The following is a 25902-nucleotide window of genomic DNA, read 5'->3' on the forward strand; positions in this document are numbered from 1 at the left end:
CTAATGTTCTGTGGGGTTGTCCAAATCTGCTCGTTCTTAGGAAACAGGGGAACGCGCCGGCATATGGAAGAGCTCCTTTCAACCCACAAGGTCACAGACGGGGGAATAGGGTCACCCCCGATTCTCGATCTTTTGTGTGTCTTTGGCATCTGAGGAGGTCTCAGGTCTGGTGAAAGGGGTATGTGGAAATTGGAACCCCTGCTTAAAAAAAGAGAAGAAAAAAAACAAGAGAAAGTGTGTTACATTAGTACTGAGTAAACAGTGAGATCAGAGTAAGTGAGTAATCAGAGAGAGGGAGGGAGACTGAGCGCTCGTATATCGCTGGCAGATTTCCCATACAACCAGCCCCGGGAGGACTGTCTGCTCACAGGGCGACCGTTGGGCCTGAGGCCTGCTTGCCTGGTCTTACTGCTGTGACCAATCCCTGACCTGATCCCTCAGTGTCTGATACTGAAGGCACGCAAATATCTGTGGAGGAAAAGAGGTTCCAGAGCAGGAGCTGATAATGGACAGGGAAGAGGTGGTAGTAAACTCTCATTACTGCTACCTCTTTGCCAAATGTTCCATGACTATGGAACAAAATGAATGTACTTTCCGATCTGATTAAATTCAGTCTCACTACCGGCAAACAAGTTTGTTTTCTCTCCCTGAGTGTTTGCCGGAGGAGATTTACTATCAGACATTTTGACCAGGAAACTAATAAGATGCATAAACCAATCAGATGCAGACTGTGTATGGCCATTGACAACAATTAGGCAACTGAATTTCCAGTTTGAGAGTCTGACTGCTGGAAACACTGAATCATAAACCTTAGGTCCCAGTACTTATCTTGCCAATTCTCCCAGATTACTGTGATTCTTATGTCCAGGGTCTGACTCCTGACAATATACTCCGAGCAGAGCACTTGAGTGACAACTGTAACAGCCCTGTCACCATGGCCGGTGGTAAGTCTGTGGGTGGTCCTACTCAGGGGCTTGAACAGTTAGGATGTGACTGCACTACTTCCAAACCTGGAACAATATGTTTCATCCCCACAAGAGTGGACAGAATGCTGGATCTATGTTTTGGGAATATACCTGGGGTGGGTTGCATTAAAAAAAAATGTTTTGCAATGGACTGAGTGCTAAAGTCGGACGTTAAGTCAGTGGTAAATTTTATATCAATTGCACAAGTTTGGGAGTAAACAAACGAAGTTGCTCAGGACTAAAATCTGTGCCTAATGGGGGTAGGCATAAGCTAGCTGACTGCTGCAGAAAATTCAATCCTGGCTTCTTCTTCTGATTTGTATCTGAGTTATTACATTCTGACAACAATATATCTCTTTTTTTTGAGTACACAAGCCAATAAGAATTAAATTGTCCATCTGGAAATGTGATTTTCTTCTTGGCTTTGCCGCAACCATTTTATAAGAAACCAAGCTAGTTCCGCTGTATGCAAATATGAAGTTAATTTTTATGCAACCAACTTTGCATGTGAGCATCTGTCATAATCAATGCCTGCCAATGTCTTGCTGGTGCAGCCAACATCAAGATTGGGCTTGCGCTAAGTGAGGACAAACAACTTCAAACGTAAGACGAACATCTGGCGTAAGGGCTGGTCGTACGATCAACTTTCATGCAACTGGCCCCTGGAGACCCATCCACCTCTTGGTCATTCTGACCATAATGGGAAACTCTTGCTTCCTTAAAACAGGCAACAGCTGAAAACTAATCGAGTCCCAAACAAAACCCATTCAGGTCTGGAAAGGGAGCTGAGTCACTGTGGGGCTGCTTTTTCCGGTGCTTTTGGGCTGACCTGCACCTGCTCGCTAAGTCCATCTGTTCCTGCCTTGCATGCTGTGTGGGCACTGTTATTCCAACAAAACAGATCGAGCAGTACCCAGACAAGAAGCCCCAAGCCACCAGAGACCTAAAACCCTTACTGAACCGATAGGAAATAATGCTCAAACCAGGAGACAGCCTCAGAGGCAGTGTACTGTGTGGGTGTGTGTGAGAGATAGGGTATGAGTTGTGCGTGTATGTGGCAGAGGGAGACAGCGTCCGTCAGGTATGGCTGGTGTGAGGAGAGAACCAGTTCCTGTCATAAAAACCTGCGAATGGACAGACTGAACCCCACACAGAGAAAAATGATGCTAATGAAGGCTCGGCAGACTGCCACTCTAAGGAGACATTCACAGCATTCTGAGGAGCAAGAAAATGTGTGAGAGTCGTTCATATGGCTTGAACAGGGCCCAGAACGCACTGCATGCGGCTCTACATCACCAGATTGGCTGCGACAAACTGCAGATAGAGCCCATAAAATATATAATTTGAAATATCTAAGTGACGGAGCACTGGAAGACTGTCAAAACAGCTTCATTTATGTTTGTTTATACTACCTTCTTTTCGCGAGCAGTAGGGATGAAAACAAATTTGTGGTCAAATTGTGTGCTGTAGGTCTTTAAATATCTATATGTATTCAGGGTGGAGCAAGAACAGCACAGTCTGGTCGATATACAGATTGCTGAATGTGAAAATGTGACTAATAAGCCTGTTCTCATTGATTGGTGTTAAACAAGGTTTAACTATGATGCATAATGACAATCCTCTGGTAAAACTCCTGTCTTGGCCTTCTCTCAGCTCAGGGTTACCACTGCATATTTTAATTAATTATGATCCCGTCTCCTCATGTTCATCCATCCATTATCTATACTCGCTTATTCCTGGTATGGGTCACGTGGGGTGCTGGAGCCCACCCCAGTGTGGGCGAGAGGCGGGAATACACCATGGACACGCCGCCAATCTATCGCAGGGCACACACACCATTCACTTACACACTCATACCTATGGGCAATTTAGAGTCTCCAGTTAGCCTACCTGCATGTGTTTGGACTGTGGGAGGAAGGAAGTACTCGGAGGAAACCCATGCGGACCCGGGGAGAATATGCAAACTCCATTCCAGGCCCAGGCTGGGATTCGAACCCAGTACCTTCTTGCTGTGACGCAACAATGCTATTGTTTTGGTTCAGATTTGAAAGAACTATTACTAACACACTAATAAAATACCCAATATAGAGCTAAACATATTCTACAATGAAGAAAAATTGAATTAGAATGCAACAAGGAAAGACTAAAAATGAATACTAGTTACTATGCTAGTCTAAAGAGAAAAAAGTCACAGTCTAGGCTGTCACCTCTACTACAGGTAGTATGAAATACGCAGTTTGAATACCCATCAATCTAAGGTCAGAGGTCAGGCTTTGACTTGCTTACATATTGACAGGTTTTTTAGCAACTTCTGTCTCACGGATGGGGGTGGCGCTCCAGGCAAAACAAAACAAAACTTTTCACATTTGGGTGGCAGCACAAAATGCTGTGGCGGTGCTTAATTTGATCAACAAAAAAAAATATATAGGACTTGAGTTATCAAATGGAGACAAGATGCTAGTGTTTATCACCCCTTTAAATTCTGAGCCTGGCTGCCTTCATCTCTGAGCTTGGCTCGCGACAGCGGCTCCATTTAATCAGGCCCGCAGAGCTTGCGCATCCCGTGGGCAATGATGATCCCCAACGCTAATGATCCTCAAAGCTGATGATCCCCAGCGTCTCCAGTGTGTCTCCCTGCTGGTCCCGGAGCCCAGCTGAGATCTCCTCTCAGCGTCACGGCAACGCTGAGGGAACATTAAGCTACAGCGGTGTGATTTAAGAGCAGTGATTCCCACTGATCCCTCCTTTGCATTGCCGTAGGTATTAGAGTGTCAGGGAGTAATCCCCCCCCCCCCCTTTCACGCTGGATTAGAGGAGCCACCCATCTCCCACCAACTACAGGGCATACTAATGACCATCCAATGATCCGATCAGCCTGCTAAGATTCTACTGAGACTGGAAACCAGCTTGTGACGTGTGTGTGTGTCAGACCCCAGCATGTTCTTCCAGAAGGTCTCTGGGGCTGTCGCGTGGCTGTTAGCAAAGTTTTAGTGTGAGTTACGGTTAGCGTCTCTCAGAAGTGGCTTTAGTCTAACTTTTCTGACAATTCTTCTGTACGTCTTCTTCTACATTGGTTGATGACTGCATACCAAAAAAATTGAGACTATTCCACCATGTAGAATCTCTCCAGATCCTTTGGGATCCTTGGTCCTTGCTTGTGGACTGTCCTCTTCAGCTCATCCCACACCTGGGTTTCAATGTGGTTTAGGTCGGGACTGGAATAGCCATTGCAAAAGCTGAATTCCCTGGTCATGAACCTTTTTTGTGGATTTGGAGGAGCGTCTTGGAGCATTGTTTTGCTGAAAGATCCTAGTTCTAGCCTCCTGGCAGAGGCAGTCAGATTTTGGTAAAAAATCTCCTGGCTTTGTTTTGCATTGTTTTGCTGAAAGATCCCAGCCTTAGTTCCCAGTTTGAGCCTCCTGCCTCCTGGCTCGAACTGCGATCTTTCAGCAAAACAATGCTTCATATAGCTAGCACTTTGCTTCCAAGCAAAGGCTAGAACCTCCTCCTAACAAGGTTCCCAGGGCCTTTAGAAGCAAAACAGTCCCACAGCATCACATATCCACCACCGCACTTCCCACTCTGGGATCAGGTTATTTTCTGCATGACCATCTCTATTTTTATGCTAAACCCACCTCTGGTGTTTGTGGCAATAATTTTGTTTTTGTCTCGTACGTCTATAGAACGCAGTTCCAATTCAGTTCCAATGACGTATATGAACTGCAGGTGCTTACATGATCTGGCAGCCTTAGAGGCTTTTTCCTGGCAAGCCTTCCAAATAGCGTGTTGGAATGAAGGTGGTGTTTAATTGTAGTTTTGGAGACTTGGTGACAACATGCAATTAGCTTCTGCAGTTCTCTAACTCTGAGAATTGGAAAAAATTTTGGCACTCGAACTATCCTAATAGTGCATATAGGTATTTTCAGTTATTTAACCGTTTTTAGAGCGATTGCTTGATTTATGAAGGTCATCAACCTTCTGTCTCATTTCATTTGAATGTTCTCTGACCTTCCCTGTGTTGATGGATGACTAAGGGAGATTGGCATGTGTGTCATCTCACATTTATACCACAGGAAGTCATGGATGTAGAATTAAGAGTTCACAAAGACTCAGATGTGCTTAAAAAAGTAGCTTAAAAATATAAATGGAAACACTAATTTTTAATTTTGTCCATAAGAATATGTAGGGGTGCCAATAATCAAGACATACTTATTTCTTGATGAAGAAGTTCAGATTACTCATAGTTTGAGGACAAGTTCATGATGAGAAACGATATGATTTTTCCATAGCCTTTTTTTGCTCATCTTTGTCACAGGTCCCAACAATTCCAGAGATCTCTGGACACACAAACACACACACATACACACACGCACACGCACACCCACCCACACACACACACACAGGCATGCACACTTGTTTACTCATTCAGAAATGCTTTCGCTAAACTTAATCAATTAATGTGATTACGGGCTAAATGATTTAACGGCTGCTTTGCACCCAGGCACCTGCAAAGGCACCTGCCTGGTCTGTCGGCTGAGGTGTAACGACCCTTCCAGCCCCCCCCCCCCCCCCCCCCCTCTGCGGGGGCCATTTGCAGCCGTGGTTACGCCCCATGGCGCAGTCATTACCATGCAGTGGCCTGCAGGGCCCACAGAGCTGCAGCGTAGCGGTGCTGTGCCTGCAGTCCCATTTCATGGTGTGTGTGTTAAATAAAGGAATTCTCGGCCCTGCGCATATTGATTTTCCCACCACCAGTAGGACCTGGGCTTGTTTTTTTCCATACATTGCAGAGTGGGGTGGAAAGGAAAAAAAAAGAACAGAAACAATTTGAGGGTGCGGGTGTGCGGAACGGCTGCCTGCATTGGCCTGGCAGCTGTCAAGCACGCGCACCGCACGTGTGGAGGAAGACTCGCCCTCATTGGTCAGAAGGCAGGCTTGGGTTCCTTATGGATCTTAAAAACACTCACACACAGACACACGCACACACAGACAGACACACACACAAACACACACGTACGCACGTACACGCACACACACACACGCGCACGCAAGCCGACTGCTGGTCAGCAACTTCTCTGGATCTCGTCACGCTTTGATTGCAGTTCGCCATCTCTGTTGCCTCCCGCCGGGGGGATTCTCTGCTTTCAGCATGGTTTACTGACCAATCAATACTTACAGGTGGCGAGAGAGAGAGGGACGCAGAAAGACAAAGAGGGATAAATGATATGTGTCTATTGCCATTTATTGCTATTGTTATTTTAACTGTTATGATTATAGTATTATGACGGCTACACAAGCTTTGGTCATATTTAATTGCAGTGCCTTGTGTCAGGGGGATTCTATATGTTCAGCATTGTTTACTGACCAATCAATACTTACAGGTGGCTAGCAAGAGAGAGGGGGACAGAAAAGATGGATAGAGAGAGAGAGAGAGGGGGAATGAGAGAGAGAAAAGGAAAGAGAGAGGAGGACAGAAAAGATGGATAGAGAGAGAGAGAGAGAGAGAGGGGGAAGGAGAGAGAGAGAAAAGGAAAGAGAGAGGAGGACAGAAAAGATGGAGAGAGAGAGAGTGAGAGAGAGGGGGAAGGAGAGAGAGATATCAATAATGCAGTCTCGCGCTCGGCCTCTGTGCTCCTCACACGGGCCGCCTGGTGAGGTATCGGGCCCCCGTGACGGGGCGCGTGCGTATTTACGGGCCCAGATGCCGATTAGTTATTAATCGCCCCGGTCCGCCGGCCTGTCCGTCAGGTGAGGCCCCCGTATCGTGTGATCGTGCTGCGGGGCCCTGTGGCTCCGGCCCCCGGGGGGGGAGGGGGGGGCGGCTGCAGCCAGGCAGGCAGACAGGCTCAGTTATCCTCCCGCTACTTGTTCCCGGCGGCCAGGCAAAGCGTTGGGAGTTAGGGAAGCGCGCGGCTTATCTCTGCTGGAACGGCGCACTGATGCGGCCGCCCGATAAGGCTCCGGCAATTTGTTGGCCATTCCCGCCCCGGCCAGCGCTGATCACGTTAGCGCACTAGCGCGTTAGCGGCGGGCCCTGAGAAAGGGGGGGGGAGGGGGTGCTGCAGGGGTTTGGTCCAGCTGTCCCATCCAACACTCCCGGGGTGTGAACGGTGGGCTGTTTTTGGGTCCAGACCTCGGCCGGTGTTGGGTATCGGCAGGTCCAAACCTCAGGTAACCGTAGCAGTGCTTGGAAAGTGAAATGCGATGCCGCCGCCATTTCAATCTCGACCCAACAATGGGCCACTGTGTCCGAGACTGCATGAATGATGCAGGCTTCAGTGTCTGTTACGTACAGCAGTGTAGCATTCAGTTCCAAAAAAATAAACACACACACATACACACACACACACACACACACTCACTCACACACACACACACACACACACTCACTCACTCACTCACTCACTCACTCACTCACTCACTCACTCACTCACTCACACACACATAGATACACACTCACTCACTCACTCACACACACACACACACACACACACAAAAACACACATGCAGGCACACATACACAAACACACACACGCACACCAACAAAAACACACATACACACATAACCACATTGAGTGCTCAGATGCTCACAGAACACACTTTACGGCACCCATAGATGAAGTGACATGGTTGAATCCATTCAAAGTCTAGTAGTCATCTTCCCTTCCTCTCCCTATCTGAACAGCCAGATGTCCTGGTTCTTCCTTCTCCAGTCCTCCCTCCTCAGCCAATGAGGAATGACCACCACCCCTACCCCCTCTGCTCTGTCAGAAGCAGGTGCCAATGGATACTATTTGTCCTCCTCATCTTTCGAAAGGAAATCTATTTCTCATTACAAGCCTCCCCCTCTGTCTAAAGGCATTGAACAGACATAGCTGCTTCCCAGCCACCTGGCATATTAAGTAGCAGAAGGGGAAAGACTTCGTTCTGTTTCCGACCTGGGGGTCCTTGGCTACCAGTCATGGAATTCTGGGGAGCCAATTAATCAAAAGAGGCAGGCTCTTGGCCTTCCCGCCAGAACCAATTTGGACGCTGGATCCCATTAATTACCACGTATAAGCTTTAGGGCTTGCCCATTGGAACCAAACTGGCACATTAGTTATGGTTACGGACAGAAGAGAAATGCTGAAATGTTGCACGGTTGAATATAATTCTGAAAACTCTTAATATATGCGTTGGGACAATTTGTTCCTGTTCACTTGGAGGAATGGCTCAGTCAGAATAACTCTGCACAGCAACTGTTAAAATTTTGCCACTGTTAATATGATGTACTCAATATTAGAATCAGGTGTGTTATTGCTTAGAATTCTATATGTTAACCAAAGTTGACTAGGCAGGAAATTACATTATTCTATTTAGCTGTCATTTGTGTTTCTTGGTTCAGTACTTCTTCCAGTTAAACCCTGTACATTCTGTCCCTCTTCCAGGTAATGTTTGTAGATAATCCCTGCTATGAAATATTTGCTGTCTGCAGTGTAAGAGAATGTGATGTTGGAGCCTATATTAGGATTTGCACATTTGTGTTCTTCCTACTTTCATTGTACATGCAGTCCTTTATTGACCAAAAGTTAATATTCTTAAGTTAAAAAGTGGTTATGTAGTATAAAAGAAGATACAAACAATACATTCTGTAGACCTGGGCAATGCACAGAACTCAAGCACATTTCATTTAAGCCACTCAGGATCAACGTGAGTGGTGGACGCGTTTTCTGTTTCACATTGAAAGAAGAATTTTATTAGTTGCCTTCAGTATTAACAAAGCTTTGGGCTGAAAGGTTGAATGGAACTATTTTATCTAGTATTTTACAAACTCCAGGTGCCATTTTGGGGCATTGCAACGGGTAGGAAGTTGCAACCAGTCTTGTAATTCTATACCTACGGCAGGTTAAATTACTGACACAGACACTGAGGCAGCGGTCCAGTTGGCATCAGGAACGGATGCGGCTACGTCTACTCCAGCGCAACCGGCACATCTGCACAACAGCGAGAATAACGGCTTTCAGCTTCAGAATATCTGACGTGTGACATTAAATTGATTCATTGATTCTTTGACTAATTGATTCATTGATTCTTTGACTAATTGGTTCATTGATTCTGTGAATGATCAGATTTCATGAATGATTGACTGATTTCCTGATTCTCCTTGAGACTGGAGCTTGGATTCGGTCAGTATTTAACGAACTTACAGGTGAATCCAAGTCTTCCTGACAAATACATGTTGGCAAGGTTCAGCCATCAGCAAACTGTTTTTTTTTTTGTGAAGATATGAGGTAGAACTTACATATGTCTGTATTTGAAAATTATGGACAAATGTTGATTGAATCTAGGCCTGAAAGCTTACATTGCTGAATTGCTGCTAGTGGTTTGTCATGTTGTCATCATAGATCAGTGATGCATTTCTTTCGTAGACAACCCTGCTGATGTTAGCTTTTGATTCTCAATTTTGCTTGGCCAATGTCATTAACTGCAGCACTGTTCAATTGCTATTCAGGATTGTGTTTAGCTCCATTGATTCCTATTCTTTTGGCCAGTGTATAATATTGTGACAAGTCTTGGCACTTTGTGTTGAAAAAGGCTAAAGTGATTAGACTGAAATATCGCTGGTTTAAGTAGCTAAGACAGCTGTATTGACAGTTTGGTTTCCAAATGCAGGCTAAAAAATATGTAACTTAGTGTTTTGTATCTTTTTATTTAGTTGTGTGGTTTGCCTGAAATGTAAACCCCATTGTTCTTTTCCATTGTGTTTATTGCATATTGGCTAGCCAATTTGTTATTTTGTCATACTGTAATAACAAATAAGTCATATTAAGTCTAGTTTGACCCTGCGATAGATTGGTAGCCTGTCCAGGGTGTATTCCGGCCTCTCACGCAATGTACCCTGGGATAAACAGAAAGGGCCTACTCCAGACTGTCTGCCTGGTTCTCCCCTCTCTCCTGTTCACTCTTCAGAGATCAGTCTCATCACGATCAGTCCCTGTCACATGGCCATTGATCAGTTTTGTCCTCATTCAACCAGCCCTCCACTCATTATGGGATAGCCCCTGGGTTCTGTGCAGTTCTGATTGGGGACCAACAGCTTTGGAAAATGGATGGTGCCGATTGTGGACTAATTTTCCTGAATTCCTGGCTTTTACAGGGATAATACGTTTCCTCTGGATTCATTAAATGAGGCTGTATAGCAGTAAACCTGATGGAGAAAGACAGATGCATCTGTCTCAGCTCGTTCCACTGACTCTTGCCCTCAGCCTCTCTTTCTCTTTTTTTTTTCTTTTCTAGTCTTGTTCTCTCTGCCCTTCTGCATCTGTAGTTCACTGTGCATCCCTGATTCACTTCACTTCTCTCACACTCTCTCTCTTTCTGTCTCTATCGGTTTCTTCCTCTTTCTCTAATTTCCTCTTGTCTACACTTTGCTGTCTTCACGTCAACCCACGCTCTCCTTATATCTCCGCTGCCCCCCCCCCACCCCATAAATACACATATCCGTGTCAGTGGCGCTGATGAGTTTCCCCTCAGCTGATACAGATATAGAGCCAGGCGCTGAAATTGCTACATGCGGCCCTCCGCATTCCAGCCCTCCCTGCCCACGCCGTCGTTACGCGCCTCTCCGTTACGCTTCCGATCAGTGACGGGGGAAATGGAAGCGAAGTGCAGCGGTTCGCCCAAGGAAAAGCAGGCAAAGAGGCAGAGGAGGAAGGTCCTTTATTAGCCCAGGAAATAAGGAAGGTAATTGACTTGTGTTGCAATTTTCCAGCAGCTGTCCGTGAAGCCGGCTCACGTGTTAAAAATAGCGGTCCTGCACACAAAGCTCTAATGATTTCCCAACAGCAGCCATTCATCAACGCTCGGATAGGCAGCCAAGGGATATTATTAATGAGCAGGTTTGCCGTCTCCCAGCATGCACTGCGGTGTGGAGGCATGGACCTTTTGCTCTTTGCTGGAGGCGTCCACAGCGCTGACGATAAGCCTAACTGAAAATGTAACAGAATGAGACGGCATCGAGGAGCCTGGATTCCTGTCCCGTCTGCATGGCCTGTCAGACTAGCGTTTGGGGGACTTTGTGCTCCAGTCTCCTCATAAGCACTCTGACCCAGGAAGCTTCCTGCAGCGTTAGCTATATAAGCTCTATAAGCTGTCTGAATGCCCTCCTGTCTGTCAAGGAGTAGAACTATAGAAATCAAAGAAAGTGATACGGCTCGTTTTGTGTATTGCACTCACACACACGCACACGTGCAGTCACTACCTGAATACTTCTGAATTTAACTGTCTATGTGCATGATCACCTGCACATATGCAGACATGTGCATGCGCGCACACACGCACACACACACACACACACACACACACATAGGCACGCACATACACACACACACACACACATAGGCATGCACACACACACAGTGTGGACACAGTGTGGCAGGGCTCAGGTTCTGTTGATAGCAGATTAACCCAGGACCCGCTGAGACCCTGGACTCTATTCGCTGTTCCCTCACTCTGCTCTGACTGTAGTAAAGACATCAGGGTGACGATACTCCGTTGTGTCGTTGTGTTAGTGTGTCCGAGCGTGAGCATGTGCATGTTTGAGCGTGTTTGTGTGCATATTTACTTGTGATATCATATCTTTAAATGGCTAAAGTGTGATGTTTGGCACGGTTCTGGTGTAGCTCAGTCATTGATTTCTACCCATTTTTCTGTGTGTGGGTCTGTGCATTTACTTTAATGTGTCACATGAGCTGCCCCCCTGTGTCATGGAGCTGTTGTTTTGTAGCTTGAGAACGCTCAGGCCCCCATTTCAAGTGGGGTCTCTCCTCTCCCCAGCTGGGCTCTATGGCATCCAGGGGAACCCCATCATAAGTTAAAAAGGGTTATTTAAAAAATAATAATAATAATAATAATAAATAAATAAATAAAAAGTTATATATTTTATAATGTTTTCTCAAATCTATAAAAAATCATTGCATGTCAGATCTGGCCAGTGCCCCCCTACAGTGCCATTTTCTTCACAGACAAGCAAATTACAGCTGTGTGCAGCGTGGGCTGCTGCGTTGTGGTAACAAAGAAAGATGATTCACTTGACTAATGTGTCACCACCACCTGGGGTATTCACAGCACCCACCCCCCCCCCCCCCCCCCCCCCCCCCCCCTCACAGCTGCTCTGTGGAGAAAGGGCTTTTCATTAGCCAAAAAGCAGCCTAGTTTGGCCTCTCTGTGGTACTGTCACAGCCTGGCAATGGGGGTTGGTGGTGAGACAGAGTTTCTGGGCTCTAATTTGATGACAGTGGCAGTGCAGATGCACGCGAGCGCTAGCAGAGTTGCTAATTTCGTCCTGCGCCAACTGAATACTTGCTGTTCTCCACCCGGTTTGCTAGTTTTATGGACTGCAGTAAACCCGTTTGTTTCAACGTGGCTTGGGCAGCATGATGAGGGTATGTCTAGAAAAACGTGCTGTCCAAATTTGGTGTTTCTCTAATGCTGACACACTTTGCTATTTTGGTATGAAAATATGCACTGAGCATGTGGGGCAGACAAGTGATGCACAAGACTTTTTAGATGGATTTCAAAAGAGAGTGACTTTCAGTACATTTGTCAAATTGTCTAAGATATACACCCATCCATCAATCAATTATCTATACCTGCTTATCCAATTCAGGGTCACAGGGTGTCTAAGATATGTGTTTGTTAAATAAATATACAGCAGATCCTCTAAGTCAATAAAATGGAATTATGTTTTTCAGAACACTAATGTTTCTGTATTAACTTCTGACAATTTAAACAATTTGTACGTACAAGCCTTGTTTCTTAAGGTACACCACACAACAAGATTACGCAGTGATGCACCCAAATGTGCGCAACAGATAAAAACACAATACCCGAAGCGTATGACCGTAGAACAGAGTGGAGGCAACGTGTTTCGTCTTTTGCAGGTTTTTCCTCCGGCAAACTCACCGTCCTTTCTGAACACTCGCATTGCAGAAGACATAGAACAGCGGCAGTATGTTTCCTCTACTCTATTTTATCTGTTGATAAGCATCTGAGTAATTGTTTGTTTGAGTTTCTTTTCTGTAGCTTACATTTGAGCATGCTGCTGTGTGACTGTACTAAGAGAGCGCTGTTAATGCACTGCACTGTTCTGGCTGTTTTTTGTCTTTGAATACAGTTACACAGTAAAATGTCCACTCTTAATAGATTCAATTTGGTCCCACATTCCAGAATGGGACCAAATGTTAGCTGTTAAGAGTTGAATTAACACTGTTAGAGTTGAATTAACACTGGACATTTTAGTGTGTATGGGTTTCTTGAGTGCATCTTGCGTTGCACTACAACTCAATTCTTTATTTCAATCACTTTATTTTTCCAAATTGCATTCTTTAGTGCTGAGACATACACTTTGTGTTATCTGGATATTAGTTAGGTTTCTTATAAATTAGAAGTGATTTGTTTTGGGTTAGTGCATGCTTTTTTGTGTCAGAGCTTAATATTGATATGGTGTAATTGCGTATGCTACTCAGAGCATCTAATGGGTTTGGTAGACGGATGGACCCGTTGGCCATGGTGCATCATAAATTTATCAGTGAAGCATAGGCTAATTGAAGTGGAGAATGCATAATATGTTTCTGAAATAGTATGGTAAACAAAAATAGTGCAGTCAATTATAGTAAAAATGGCGGGAATGAAAATAATGAATCAATACTTTTTCCGAGTAAGTTTAAAAAATCGGTTTGCAGAGTTTGACAACATCATTTGCCAAAGGAGGTTTTTTTGAGAGGCCTAAATGCTGATTCAACAACTCTGCATCTCCTGGATAAGTGTACGTAAGGATACCAATCCGACTGGCCCAATGAAATCAAACCTCCACCGCAACCACAGGCAATTTAAATGAGGTCCACTGCAGTCTTTTGTCACTAAATTACCGGCATTGAGTTGGCCCTGCCTCAGTTCACCAGTGCAGTGCGTCACAGGTAGCTTGACAGTTGCACCTCGACTGTGGAAAATAGGGCCCGCTGTGCCCCGGGACTGAATTTATGTCTCCGCTGTGATATTCATTATGAGTCTCGAGCGTGTGTCTGCACAGATGAATACATACAGTATCAGCCCTACAGAGTAGCTCACATACAGGTTGCGTAGCCGTGTAAATGTGGATGGATGGATGACATGGCCACGGCTGCCTTGGCGGCCTGACGGGAGGTCACTGAGCGGTGGTGTCAAATGGGGAGAGCTTCACTGTCAATCACATCCAGAGAGACACCAGAGGGATTTGGTAAAACTTTGACGGGAAGGACCTTGTCATCAAAATTGTTGAAGGCAACCTGGAGTTTGAATCTGGGGCCAGAGAAAGACTTCACAGTCCCTCACCTACCCAGAGCCAATGTAGTTTTGGAATTTTTTCTGCCACTGCCAGTACTGGAAAAGAAAGAATCAGCTTCCACCAATTGGCAACACCCAGAAACACCCAGAAACACAGTCCAATCCAAGCCAACCAATCAGCCACCAACCTCAGGCCAGGAAATGGGTTTGCTGTTTGTGTTCAGACTCTCTGTATGTCCTGTGGTGTCATAACTCTGGATGAAGCTTTGCAATTTTAGCCACAGGTGTCTGCATTGTCTGCTTTGTGTCTCCTGTGAGAAGCATTGGCATGCAGGCCAGATAATCACCAATTACCCGCTTAATCTGAATGGCTGGACGCAACGCTGTATTTTTCTCCTCAGGTTTCCCGCCAACTGTCTCACTCAAATGTCTGCTGGAATTTGATTGTCTAATGATGTCACTTTTTACTCCTTTTCGCTATGTGTAACAGTGTGCATGGAATTACTTGTTATCAGTTTTAGCATTCTACTTGGTATGTATCGCATCGCTCTATCCAACCCTAACAGGCTTGGGTATAGGGAATAGCTGTCGTAGCTTTCCCTCACCTCACATTCTGGAGTCTTTAAAGCCTAGATGTGGAATTGGATTAAAATCTCTTTGCAAAATCCTGATCCCGCCACTTCTGAACGCTCTTCCTGCGGGGAACTCGGACTGGAAGACAGTGAGGTTACGAGGCCTTGTGTTGTCCGTATACAGGCACTCTGCGTGGTATGTGGTCCTCGTGAGCCTGCGTGTTACATATGGCTCCGCATTGCCGGAGTGGAGGGGACGTGTCCCGAGACAGCGGGTGATGCAACGCTTACAGAAGCCCCTGTGCAGAGCTGGTGACTCCGCACGAGGCACGCATGCAGATGGATGGTGTCCTGGGACAGGTGGTTAGTCGGGAAGAGGGCTGAGCGTCCAGCCGAGCTGCAGCATGGTCTCGTGATGTTTTTGTGACGTTGCCACGACGTTCCTAACAGGACTGAATGGCTGTCTCTGTAACGGGTTTCTATAATGCCATGGAGATTGGCTGATACATGTCCTTTAATGCCACAGCGATTAGCTGAAAGGCTTTCTTTAATGCCACAGTGATTAGCTGAAAGGGTTTCTTTAATGCCACAGTGATTGGCTGAAAGGCTTTCTTTAATGCCACAGTGATTGGCTGAAAGGCTTTCTTTAATGCCACAGTGATTGGCTGAAAGGCTTTCTTTGATGCCACAGTGATTGGCTGACGGTCTCTTTGACAGTGCTGCCTCACCTTAGCATTGCAGCTTCATTCCAGTCATTTATTTTATTCGTCCTCGTCTTCTCTGTCCTCGTGTAACCCTGAAACCAATCGAAGTCTGCCATTTTACAGGACATTCCAATCTGCTAAATGCTGCTTGGAGAATGCTTCAGCAGGGATGCACAAGTGCAGCCTTTGCGAAAGTCTTTTTTTGGAATGCGTGACGTATACATTATCCACCTTTGAGTGCACCTCTCTTCATCTGCCACGTCTGTAATTGATGTGGCTTCAAACTGACGCTTGATTGAGCAAGAACATTCCATTTGCCTAATGCATGTTGCCTCGATTCCTCCATCCTTGCATCTCATCCCTGCATCTCTTCCTCACATCCTCCATCGGGTGGAGCTAAGGAGCGAGGAAGAGACACGAGGAAGACGTGCTAGGCGTGTAAATTAGCGATTTAAATCAATCACAGGTTCCAAGAATGTGCAGTTTCATTGTGTGTGTCTCCTAATAATTTTGGAACCATTCATGCATACCTGCAGAGCCAGATCATGTGTCTGCGTCAGTCATATTTCAGAAGGCATATTCTCTCAAAGATATTACCAGGGCTCATGGTAAGGGGCCACAGAAGGAAGGTATGGGACCACAGGTGGCTCCTGGTTCTTCCTGTTCTTTCTCATGGATCAGGATCAGCTCACACAAAATTGTATAACCCCAAACGTCAGGTGAAAATGCTGAAACTGATCCAAAGTTGGTTTATATCCCCAATGCCAGTTTATCTATGTATCTGAATGCTGGGTTGTATGTGGACTTATTTTCCATTTATTGAATTTTTGAAAATGAAGGAAAATTTATTTCAAGCCCCAGTGAGATATGTATTTTTTATTAGCTGTTTCTAGTTAAGTGTATAATGGAACTGTTCTAGTTCCCATCGATTATATACTTTAGGCATTGGAAAGCCCTGGTCCTGTAAATGTGACTGATTTAGTTGTTTTTTGAGAATCTACTGATTTTACCTGACACCGCACATTATTTTACTTTCTATCCAGATGAGGACTTCATTAAGATTTATTGAGTTTTATGCATACTTAACTGTAACAGCACAAGGCAAATTAATGGGACAAAAATGAGCAAACAGACAAACTCAACCATGAAAAAACCAACAAAAAAGAAATTACAGGAACACCCCCGTCCCCCCCATTATCCATGCTTGAAAGACCCCCTCACCAACGTATCAGATCCCACCGCATGACAAGAGCAAACATCGTGACCTTGTATGTAGAACAGGTATTGTGCCTGTGCTGGTCGAAGGTCGTTTGAAGGGCATGGCCAGGTCATGTATACATGCCCGGCTTCAGTGCTGTGGTAACTGCTCGTCGAGCCCTGCCCTCAAAGCAACGCTCAGCTCATTTTACTTGGGGGTGGGGGAGGTATTCGTGAGTCCCCATACAATGGGACTCAGTGCTGTCACAATGGGATGACATCATCACAGGAAGCAGAGAATGGGGTGACACAGGCAGCATGGGTGAACCCAACTGAGACTGAGCTGGCATGCTGGGGTCCTGGGGTGGGAGCTGGAGTGGGAAAATGGGTCAGGAGGGTGTGTGTCCGTTTGTGGGCAGGCACAGTATGTAAAGAACAAAGAACTGGCAGATACTGTTTTGCCAAGAGTTATGTATGTATGTATGTATGTATGTATGCATATACAGTATGTATGTATGTATGTATGAATGCATCTATGTATGTATGTGTGTCTGTATGCATACCTGTATGTATGTATGAATGCATCTATGTATGTATGTGTGTCTGTATGCATACATGTATGTATGTATGTATGAATGCATCTATGTATGTATGTGTGTCTGTATGCATACATATATGTATGTATGTATGAATGCATCTATGTATGTATGTATGTATGAATGCATCTATGTATGTATGTATGTATGTATGTATGTATGTATGAATGCATCTATGTATGTATGTATGTATGTATGTATGAATGCATCTATGTATGTATGTGTGTCTGTACATATGTATGTGCTTTCAGAGCTTGTCCATTTTGTGTGTCTCTTTATGCCTTTACTTAGTGTTCCATGTCAGTGGTGTATGGGTTAACCGTGGCAGGGGTTCTCAAACTCGATCCTAGGGCCCCCCCTGTGTGTGTGGTGCCTTTTGTTACAACCACAGTTGCAGCCGCTGAATTATAATATGCTGTTACTTTCTCTTAATTAGACACGTTTAAGGTCTTTTGAGGACCGGCCTACCCTCATAAGGCCATATTATGTAATTAATGGCTTTGCGTGCCATTAAGAATAAACGTCACATAGTCACAGCTGAAGACTTTTAATCAATCCGATCACCTCAAGCTTTCACTGTCTGAGATATAGGAGATATATGGCTAACACTTTCTTTAGGAAGCAGTTACAGTCGCAGTTGAATTAAATGACAGGCACTGTGACTGGGGCGTTTGCTCCTTACACTGCACATTACGTGCCATTTCAAAGAGAATCTCACTCTATAGCAACCTGTGGGCGGAAGTGGGCTGATGACATCACGGTGGAAAATTCCATTCAAAAAAGCCTCCGTCTCCTGGCCCACTTTGTCTAAGCAGAGGTTAAGTGGCCCGGGGGCACTGACCACTGTTTATAGCAGACGAATCCTCTGTTCCGTCCCAATTAAAGCCTTTTCCCCTGGCGGCCATGATCATGTTAATGTCATCCACATTCTGTCATCCCTGGAGCCCGGACAAGGTGATCTTATTTAATCATCCCCTTCCCTGTGACCTCACCACGTACTACCACTAATGGCTTTCCTATAGGCGGTAAACATCTTTAAATCAAAGAGGATTGATTCCCGAAAGCGCTAATGGCTCCTCTCAGCAGATTCTCGTCTGCCACACAATTTATTTGGCTTATTTGTTATTTCCTGGTGATTTTCTACCATTTTATTTGCACACTTGTCTCCACAAATGGAAGTTTTGCGCTTGTATTTGCTGTGCTGTCTAGGCCCATAAGGTAGTTAAAAAGTGAACCGCTGTCTCGCTTGCATAATTATGAGCTTGATTCCACAAGCCCAGGTGCAAGTGTGTGTGTTTTTTCTTTTCTTCTTTTCCTCAAATGGGAAAAGGGGGCGGCGGGGGCGGGGGGGGGGGCGTCTCTCCAGGGCTTCTTCTGTCTTGGTTTTCTCTGCACTCTTTCACCCTCTCCATCTGCTCCCTTTCGGAAGGTTCCAGAGGGGCCGGCGCGCTCAGCCTTTGACAACAACAGTCGCCCCGCTCTGGGCGACAAACGGAAGGGCGCCGAGCCGCCCCGGCACATTCGCTTGCCGTCCTTCGCCGGCCACCCGTGACTTGTGCCAGAGCGGTCGATGAACGGCTTTTTTTCGTTCAAACGTCACTTTTTTAATTCAGTGCGCTCAGCAACGCCGATGCAGAGGAACATCCGCACGCCCCCGACGTCCTGACATCCGAGTTCTAACGCTGGCTGGGCAAACAGACTGATGTGTAAACATCTCTCAGTTTCCGTTCAGGGCACGCAGCTGCGCATCAGCCCTGAGGAGCATATCAAACATCTTGAGCTCCAATATTGACTGTGCAAATAAATTCATTAGTAGGTGCATGGGGAGCGTTTGTAGCTCCGCGACTAAGCGCTCAGTAGTATGACTCAGATATTCTTCAATGTACAGTACACACGCCCACCTACGCCGGTTGGCCTTGGCTGTTGCCGAGCAGGGTTAGCACAGCTTCATTTACTGTGAGCTGGCATGCGTGGGCGCGACTACTCACAAATGCTTTTGACTGCAGATGGGTTATTCAGAGATTTTTTTTCTTCTTCCAGTCCTCTGTCCTCATCTGTCAGGCCTGTTGGTTGTATTTATGAGCTTGGGAAGTGCCTGTCAGATATTCACAGAGGTCACACATTGATTACTCTAACGGGCAGCCCCCATTCCAGTAAGTGACTGAGAGAGAAAGGATGCTACCCCAGGTCACATCATCTGTCTCTGCTGCACCTCTCCTTCCTTCCTGTACTCTCTCTCCCTATCATTTTTGTACCTACCAAATTATATTTGCCCTTTTCTGATAGCTGTTAAATGAAATGCTTTTAAAGGTCAAGTCTCTTTCTCTTTCTGTCTTCTCTTGTACTCTCCAAATGATATGCACTTTTATTTGACAGCAGTTAAAAAAGGTATTTAAACCCCCCTCTTTCTCTCTCTCTGACTCTCTCTGTCTCTGTCTGTCTGTCTCTCTGTATCACTCTCTTTCTTTCTCTCTGTCTGTCTGTCTTTCTCTCTCTCTAGTCAGTGGAGGTCACTTGCTCCTTCCTTCCCAGTTCCGTATAACTCTCACCCCACAGACCCTACACCTCTCACCCCACAGACCCTACACCTCTCACCCTACAGACCCTACACCTCTCACCCCACAGACCCTACACCTCCCACCCTACAGAACCTACACCTCTCGCTCCACACACCTCTACACCTCTCACCCCACAGACCCCACACCTCTCACCCTACAGACCCTACACCTCTCACCCCACAGACCCTACACCTCCCACCCTACAGACCCTACACCTCTCACCCCACAGACCCTACACCTCTCACCCCACACACCTCTCACCTCTCACCCCACAGACGCCTGCAGTGCGTTCGCTCTTTCAGCCTCTGCTTACCACTAACTCTCATCATTCTGACTGCTGCTCCCCTGGCCTTATACCTGGCCGCTCCACCATAACTTATTTAGTAGAGGTTCATTCCATTTCTGAGTCTGCAGTCAGTTGAGGTCAGTTCCATTTTTAACTAATTGAGGTCAATTCCATTTCAGTTTCACTAATCCTGAAAATAAATTGCATTTCAATTCATTTACTGAACTGACGGAATTTAAATGGAATTGAACTTAACCCCCACGTTCAGCCAAACCGTGCAAATACCTGCCCTGCTGTAATCGGCACAATAACCAACATCGTACAAGTACCTGAATATATTTAACTTCTGTCAAATGCAGAGTAGTAATTATCCCTCTAGTACACAAACTTATTCAGGAATTAGTTTATCCGATCAAATACGGCCTCCACCGTTAAGGATCACCTGTTTAAAAAATTGGTTAGTAGTAGTGGGGCCGGGAGGCAGGTGGCCAATCCCTTGCAATGAGTCCTTACACATACTGTAGCCTCATAATGAATGTGTGCATGTGCAAGTCTGCTTGCCCCACGAGTACCCCCAGCCTTTGATTTGTGAGTCAGATAAGTTCTTCTTGATGGGTCGGGCGGGCCTCGTTAATTACCGAACAGAATGCTCAGCCTGCTGTTTGTCAGTGGTTGGGACGGGGGACCCCAGCTCGCCAGTGTCCAGCTGTGTGTGCATTGGGACAGGGGTCCCCAGTGCACCCCGTGTCCAGCTGCGTGTGCGTTCGGATGGGGGACCCCAGTACGCCTGTGTGTAGGTGTGTGTGCGCGTGCTGGGTGTGCTCCAGCGTGTGTCGTGATTGAGTATCCTTCGCCGCCCTCCTTCTCCCCACCTTCTTTCCCTCCCTTTTCCCACTGTGATAGATCACCCTTTCAAAACTCTTAGGCCGAGTCACCATGGAAACGCCGGGCTGTGTGGAGAATATCTATTAGAGCATTTGTGGCAGGGCTTCCCTCTCCCTCTATCCCTCCCTTTCTTCTCTCTCTCTCCCTCCCTCTTATTCCTAGTGTCAGCATTCATTCTTGGTGTACTTGCCTAGCTGTGTCCTCTGTTTTCTCCTCTCTCTCTCGCTCTCTTTCTTTCTCTCTCTCTCTCTCTCTCTCTCTCTCTCTCTCGCTCTTTCTTCTCTGTTGTTTCTTTCTTCTGATCTAATTCTTTTCATTTCTGCAAATCCCTCACTGTTCTCAGCACATATCAAATCCCAGTGCATGGCAGGCTGTGTTCTGCTGGCACGCAAGGCTTTTGGAGTTAAACACGGGGCAAGGCTCTCAAGTAGTCCAATCTCAAGTAGTTCAGCCACCCCCCCTCCCCATCCGCTCTCTTCCACCGCCATCTCCCCCCCCTTCCCTGCTTGGTATTCCGGGCACCGCGGGCCTTGGGGGTGTGGTGGTGGTGGTGGTGGGGGGGGGCGGGGGGTGAGATCCAGTAGAGCGCTGTGTGGAAATGGTTCCCATCAGCAGTGCATCATGGGCAATTAAATTACAGGACAAACACGCTGGGGCGATCTGGACATCTGGCAAGGGAAAATGGATGGAGGAGGGAAGAATGGTGCTCGGCTAGTAGGGGGTTGTGCGTACTTGCGTGTGCCTGTGTGTGTGTGTGCGTGCGTGTGCGTGCTTGTGTGTGTGCGTGTGTGTCCCCCACACGTATGTAACTCTGTGCTGCTTTAGGAGATCCATCACAGTAACTCCTTCACGGGAGATAATGAGTGTTTGCGAGGCTGTTTTGAAGTGTCATCGCTGCCGCCAGTGCGGGGCGATGTAAATGGTCCCCAGTGCTCTATTACCAAAGAACAAGATGTTGACGTGCCAGCCCTGCGTGAAGTCGCGGCGAAGTGCCCGTGGTGAGCGGCGAGCGCCGGTTACGCATCGTTTTCTCCATCCTTCCGCCGCTGTGATGACCATCTGGTTTGAGCAAGGTCACCACGTCCACCTAACCCCCCCCCCCCAATGTCCATTTCTACTGGCCCGGTGTGTAACGGGAGTGGAAAGTGGATGTCCTTGCATCAGCATGCGCAGCATCATGGTCTTCTGCAGCGAGTCACTTGGGAGTACCTAAACAGAGCAATTTAGTCTCCTCTTTTGTCACCTGTTATTAAATAAATGATTGAGCGTTTAGCGTTTATGTAACTTATGTAAGCTCTTTTTCCTGAGGCAGTGGTAATGGCTGAGCCTTGGGATTTCTGCTTTCATGCATATGTAGATGCAGTAAATACATGGCATCACAATGCAGATGTAGCACGCTCACATGTATGTTACTGGATATGGCGTTCAGTACCCAGTTGTAATAGCTTACAAAGTGTAGGTAGCAGTGATAAAGAATTTTCTGTGTGTGTGAGAGAGTGTTAGTAAGCAAATGGGTTCAGTGGGACTCTAATCCACTGTATTGGCACTAATTCTCAACACATGCTGAGCGCGCAGTACACACACACGCACACACACACAGACGCACACACACACTTCCTCTCGCACAATGCCTCATAATGAAAATTGTCACGGCCCTCCACAGAAAACAAAAGGAGAGCCGGAGACACAAAGAGGCTGTGAGCGGCTGAGAGTTTGGCTCAGGGTTGTTTGTGCTGCGCCGTGAATCGAGCATTGTGTGCAGTGCCATTATCTCTGCCAGAGCAACAGTGTCACTGTCACCTCAGTAACCGTTACCTCCCAGGCCAGCCACACTTCTCTGGGGGCACTCTCTCTCTCTCTCTCTCTCTCTCTCTCCTCCCCCCTTCTTTCTCTCTCTCTCGCTGTCTGTCTCTCTCCTTCTCTCCCCCCCTTCTCTCTCTCTCTCTCTCTCTCTCTCTCTCAATCTCTCCCCTGCCCACCACCATACTAGCACCAGGCGGATCTGTGATTAGAACATAAAACTGTACTCTGGTGCAGTCTGTGGTTTAGCCTCAGTGAAAAGTCAGCTTTCTGACAGCAAGGCTGCAGAACATTAGTGTCAGCAGAGCGGGGCACTGTGGATGCTTTTTATGTTCCTGTTTGTGGTAGCTTGTGGCCTGGGAGTCATTTCCATCCCTGTTTAGAAAAGCCTCAAAGATGACAAGGCTGGACTCCCACAGCCTTTTCTTTCCCTGATGTTGTGATTGATTTTGATTCTGTTTCGCCCCTCACAGGTGACCTGGGTCCACCCCTTCCTGCACGACCAGCATCTGCTCCCTCCCTCTCTTTGCCCCTCTCCCCCTGCCCCGCCCCGCCCTGCCCCGCCCTGCAGCAGCCATGGCACTCCGCTCCCCGGCCCTGCGCCTCCTGCTCCTCCTCCTCCTGCTCCTCCCCCTGCCCCAGCCCTGCTCGCTGGAGTCCCAGCGCATGGAGGAGGAGCTGGCCTCCGTGTCCGTCTCCCCCACGCCCTACGAGAACGGGACGGGCGGGGGCAAGCGGGCGTGCGCGGGGGGCCCCGCCGTCTGCCAGCCCGGCGTCCTGCTCCCCCTCTGGAAGCCCCGCAGCCCCGGGCTGGGGGACCAGGTGGCCCGCGCCGTGGTCTACTTCGTCTGTCTCATGTACATGTTCCTGGGCGTGTCCATCATCGCCGACCGCTTCATGGCCTCCATCGAGGTCATCACCTCCCAGGTACCCCCCCCCACACACACACACACACACACAGACTTATGCACACCCAAACACAGGTACCCCCCCCCACACACACACACACACACAGACACAGGCACACCCAAACACAGGTACCGCCCCCCCCCCCCCCCACACACACACACACAGACACACAGACACAGGCACACCCAAACACAGGTACCCCCCCCGCACACAGACACACATATCCCCACATGGGTACCCCCCCCCCAAACGCACACACACACAGGGAGACCCTCCACATTCAACATCACACACTTATCACATGAAGTCCATGAGATTTATTCCGTGTCACACACTTATCGCATATTGAAGTCAGTAAGATTGATTCTGTACGACACACAACAGGAAGTCAGTGAGATCTTGTTGTTCAGATAGTTTTCATCAGAAAAATAAATAACAACAGAGGGGAAACGTGATTCCTTTGGCAGGTGGACAAACAAGACAAAGAGAAAACACACAGGATTAATGGGGTGATTCCAAAAAAGCAAACGGGCGAGGCTCGACTGCCGGTAGTTTTGTAGAGAAGCGCCGGAGAAGCAGAGCCGTTTATCACAGCAGCTGACCGTCCCAAAACGAGAGCAGCCGAGCCAAAAATCCTCCTCAAAACAAAACCCCCGGCAACATGCCGCCGGTTACTTATGCTCCTGAGCTTCCACTGGCATCTAGAGCTCTTCTCATTTATCAGTTTCTCACCATTATATCTCCTACCCTCTGACCTGATAGGTCAGGTGGGAAGAGGGAAAAACCATTGGGAAAAGCAATTGGGCGGGGGCGGTGGACAAGGGGAAGGATGGTACACTCCACAGACCGCACAGCCTAAATCATGGGCTGTGTGTGGATTCCTAACACTCGTCTGTTTCGGCTGTCTCCTGGGCCGAGTTATGGGGTCTTATTATGGGCTGGCGTGAGCTGGTCTACAGTAACTTACATTAGTGCCATAAAGATTTTGCAAGCGCATTGTCTCTGGGCGAAGAATGTTTTTAAGACAGTCTATATTTGTTATAGCTAGTCGATAGTCTATTGCTGGTAAAACTCAATTGCATATACTTGTATTCCCTTACATTAATAAGCTGTTATGTAAATGGCTTCTGCTAAATTAATGTTATGTAATATTAATGCAAAGTTTCGATGTCTTAATGCAAAACAACACAGGTCCATCGTCTAAAAAGGTATAAGACTTTTCTGCAGTGGTTAGTGGCAGAATGTACGTCAGCATGCGCATACTGCTGGATGGATTAAAGAGATTTGTCTTGTACCTGTTCAAAATATTTTGTTGCGTATCCCTGACAACATAAACGGGAGCTCCTGTAATCCAGTCCCTGAGCATAAGAAACAGGCGCCAATACACCTGAAAGGATTCAGACACTCAACACAATCCGCCATTGTGTTTGTTTCAGTGTGGTGATGCGTGTGCCGTCTCTCTGTCTCCGCCCCGCAGGAGAAGGAGGTGACTATCACCCTGCCCAACGGGGAGACGTCGGTGGCGACCGTGCGCATTTGGAACGAGACGGTGTCCAACCTCACCCTGATGGCCCTGGGGTCGTCCGCCCCCGAGATCCTGCTGTCCGTCATCGAGGTGTGCTAGCTGAGTCATCCACCAGGCCCCGCCCCTTTGGGAGGGAACAGTTCCTTCATCGTTACCTCACAGCTATTTGCCCTTCATTGTGTTCCGATTTACAGTGGAAAGGGTTTCATTAAAAGCAGGGTCTCCATTAAAATTGACCTTGGCTTGGTCTGCTTAAACCTGGGGTTCCCAACCCTGGTCCTGGAAAGTCACAGGTTGCTGGCTTTTGTTGTTATGCAGGACATAATTGAACAATTAAAACTGCTGATGACTCACCTGGTTTTATGGGCCAATATTAGTGACTGATTATTAGGTGATGACAAAAACCAGCTGACCCTCTGGTTTTCCTAGACCGATATTGGGAACCCCTGGCCTATGATGTGTGTGTTTCTGGTGCATCTACACCTGTCTGTACAGTGTGTGTGTGTCTGTGTACAGGGGGGGTTTTACAGAGCCCTCTATCACACTGTTTCCTAGTAACTGTAATGTAATAACACTAATGCAATATGGTTGACCGAGGGGAAT

General features: G+C 47.0%; 1 protein-coding gene across 5 annotated transcripts in view; it reads left to right on the forward strand.

The window, feature by feature from the left end:
- slc8a2b (solute carrier family 8 member 2b) overlaps positions 1-25902 on the forward strand; it is a 76556-nt gene that overhangs the window by 24971 nt on the left and 25683 nt on the right. For 4 of the 5 annotated variants that reach the window (XM_035384061.1, XM_035384060.1, XM_035384063.1 and 1 more), the window contains 2 exons: positions 23339-23792; positions 25252-25389. In XM_035384061.1, the coding sequence (XP_035239952.1) occupies positions 23442-23792; positions 25252-25389 (489 nt within the window). In that variant the 5' untranslated portion in view covers positions 23339-23441. Of the gene's footprint in view, positions 1-12886; positions 12955-23338; positions 23793-25251; positions 25390-25902 lie in introns of all 5 variants that reach the window. The other variant, XM_035384062.1, reaches the window with a different exon arrangement.

Source organism: Anguilla anguilla, chromosome 12 (genome assembly GCF_013347855.1).
Source record: "Anguilla anguilla isolate fAngAng1 chromosome 12, fAngAng1.pri, whole genome shotgun sequence".
Taxonomy (NCBI): domain Eukaryota; kingdom Metazoa; phylum Chordata; class Actinopteri; order Anguilliformes; family Anguillidae; genus Anguilla; species Anguilla anguilla.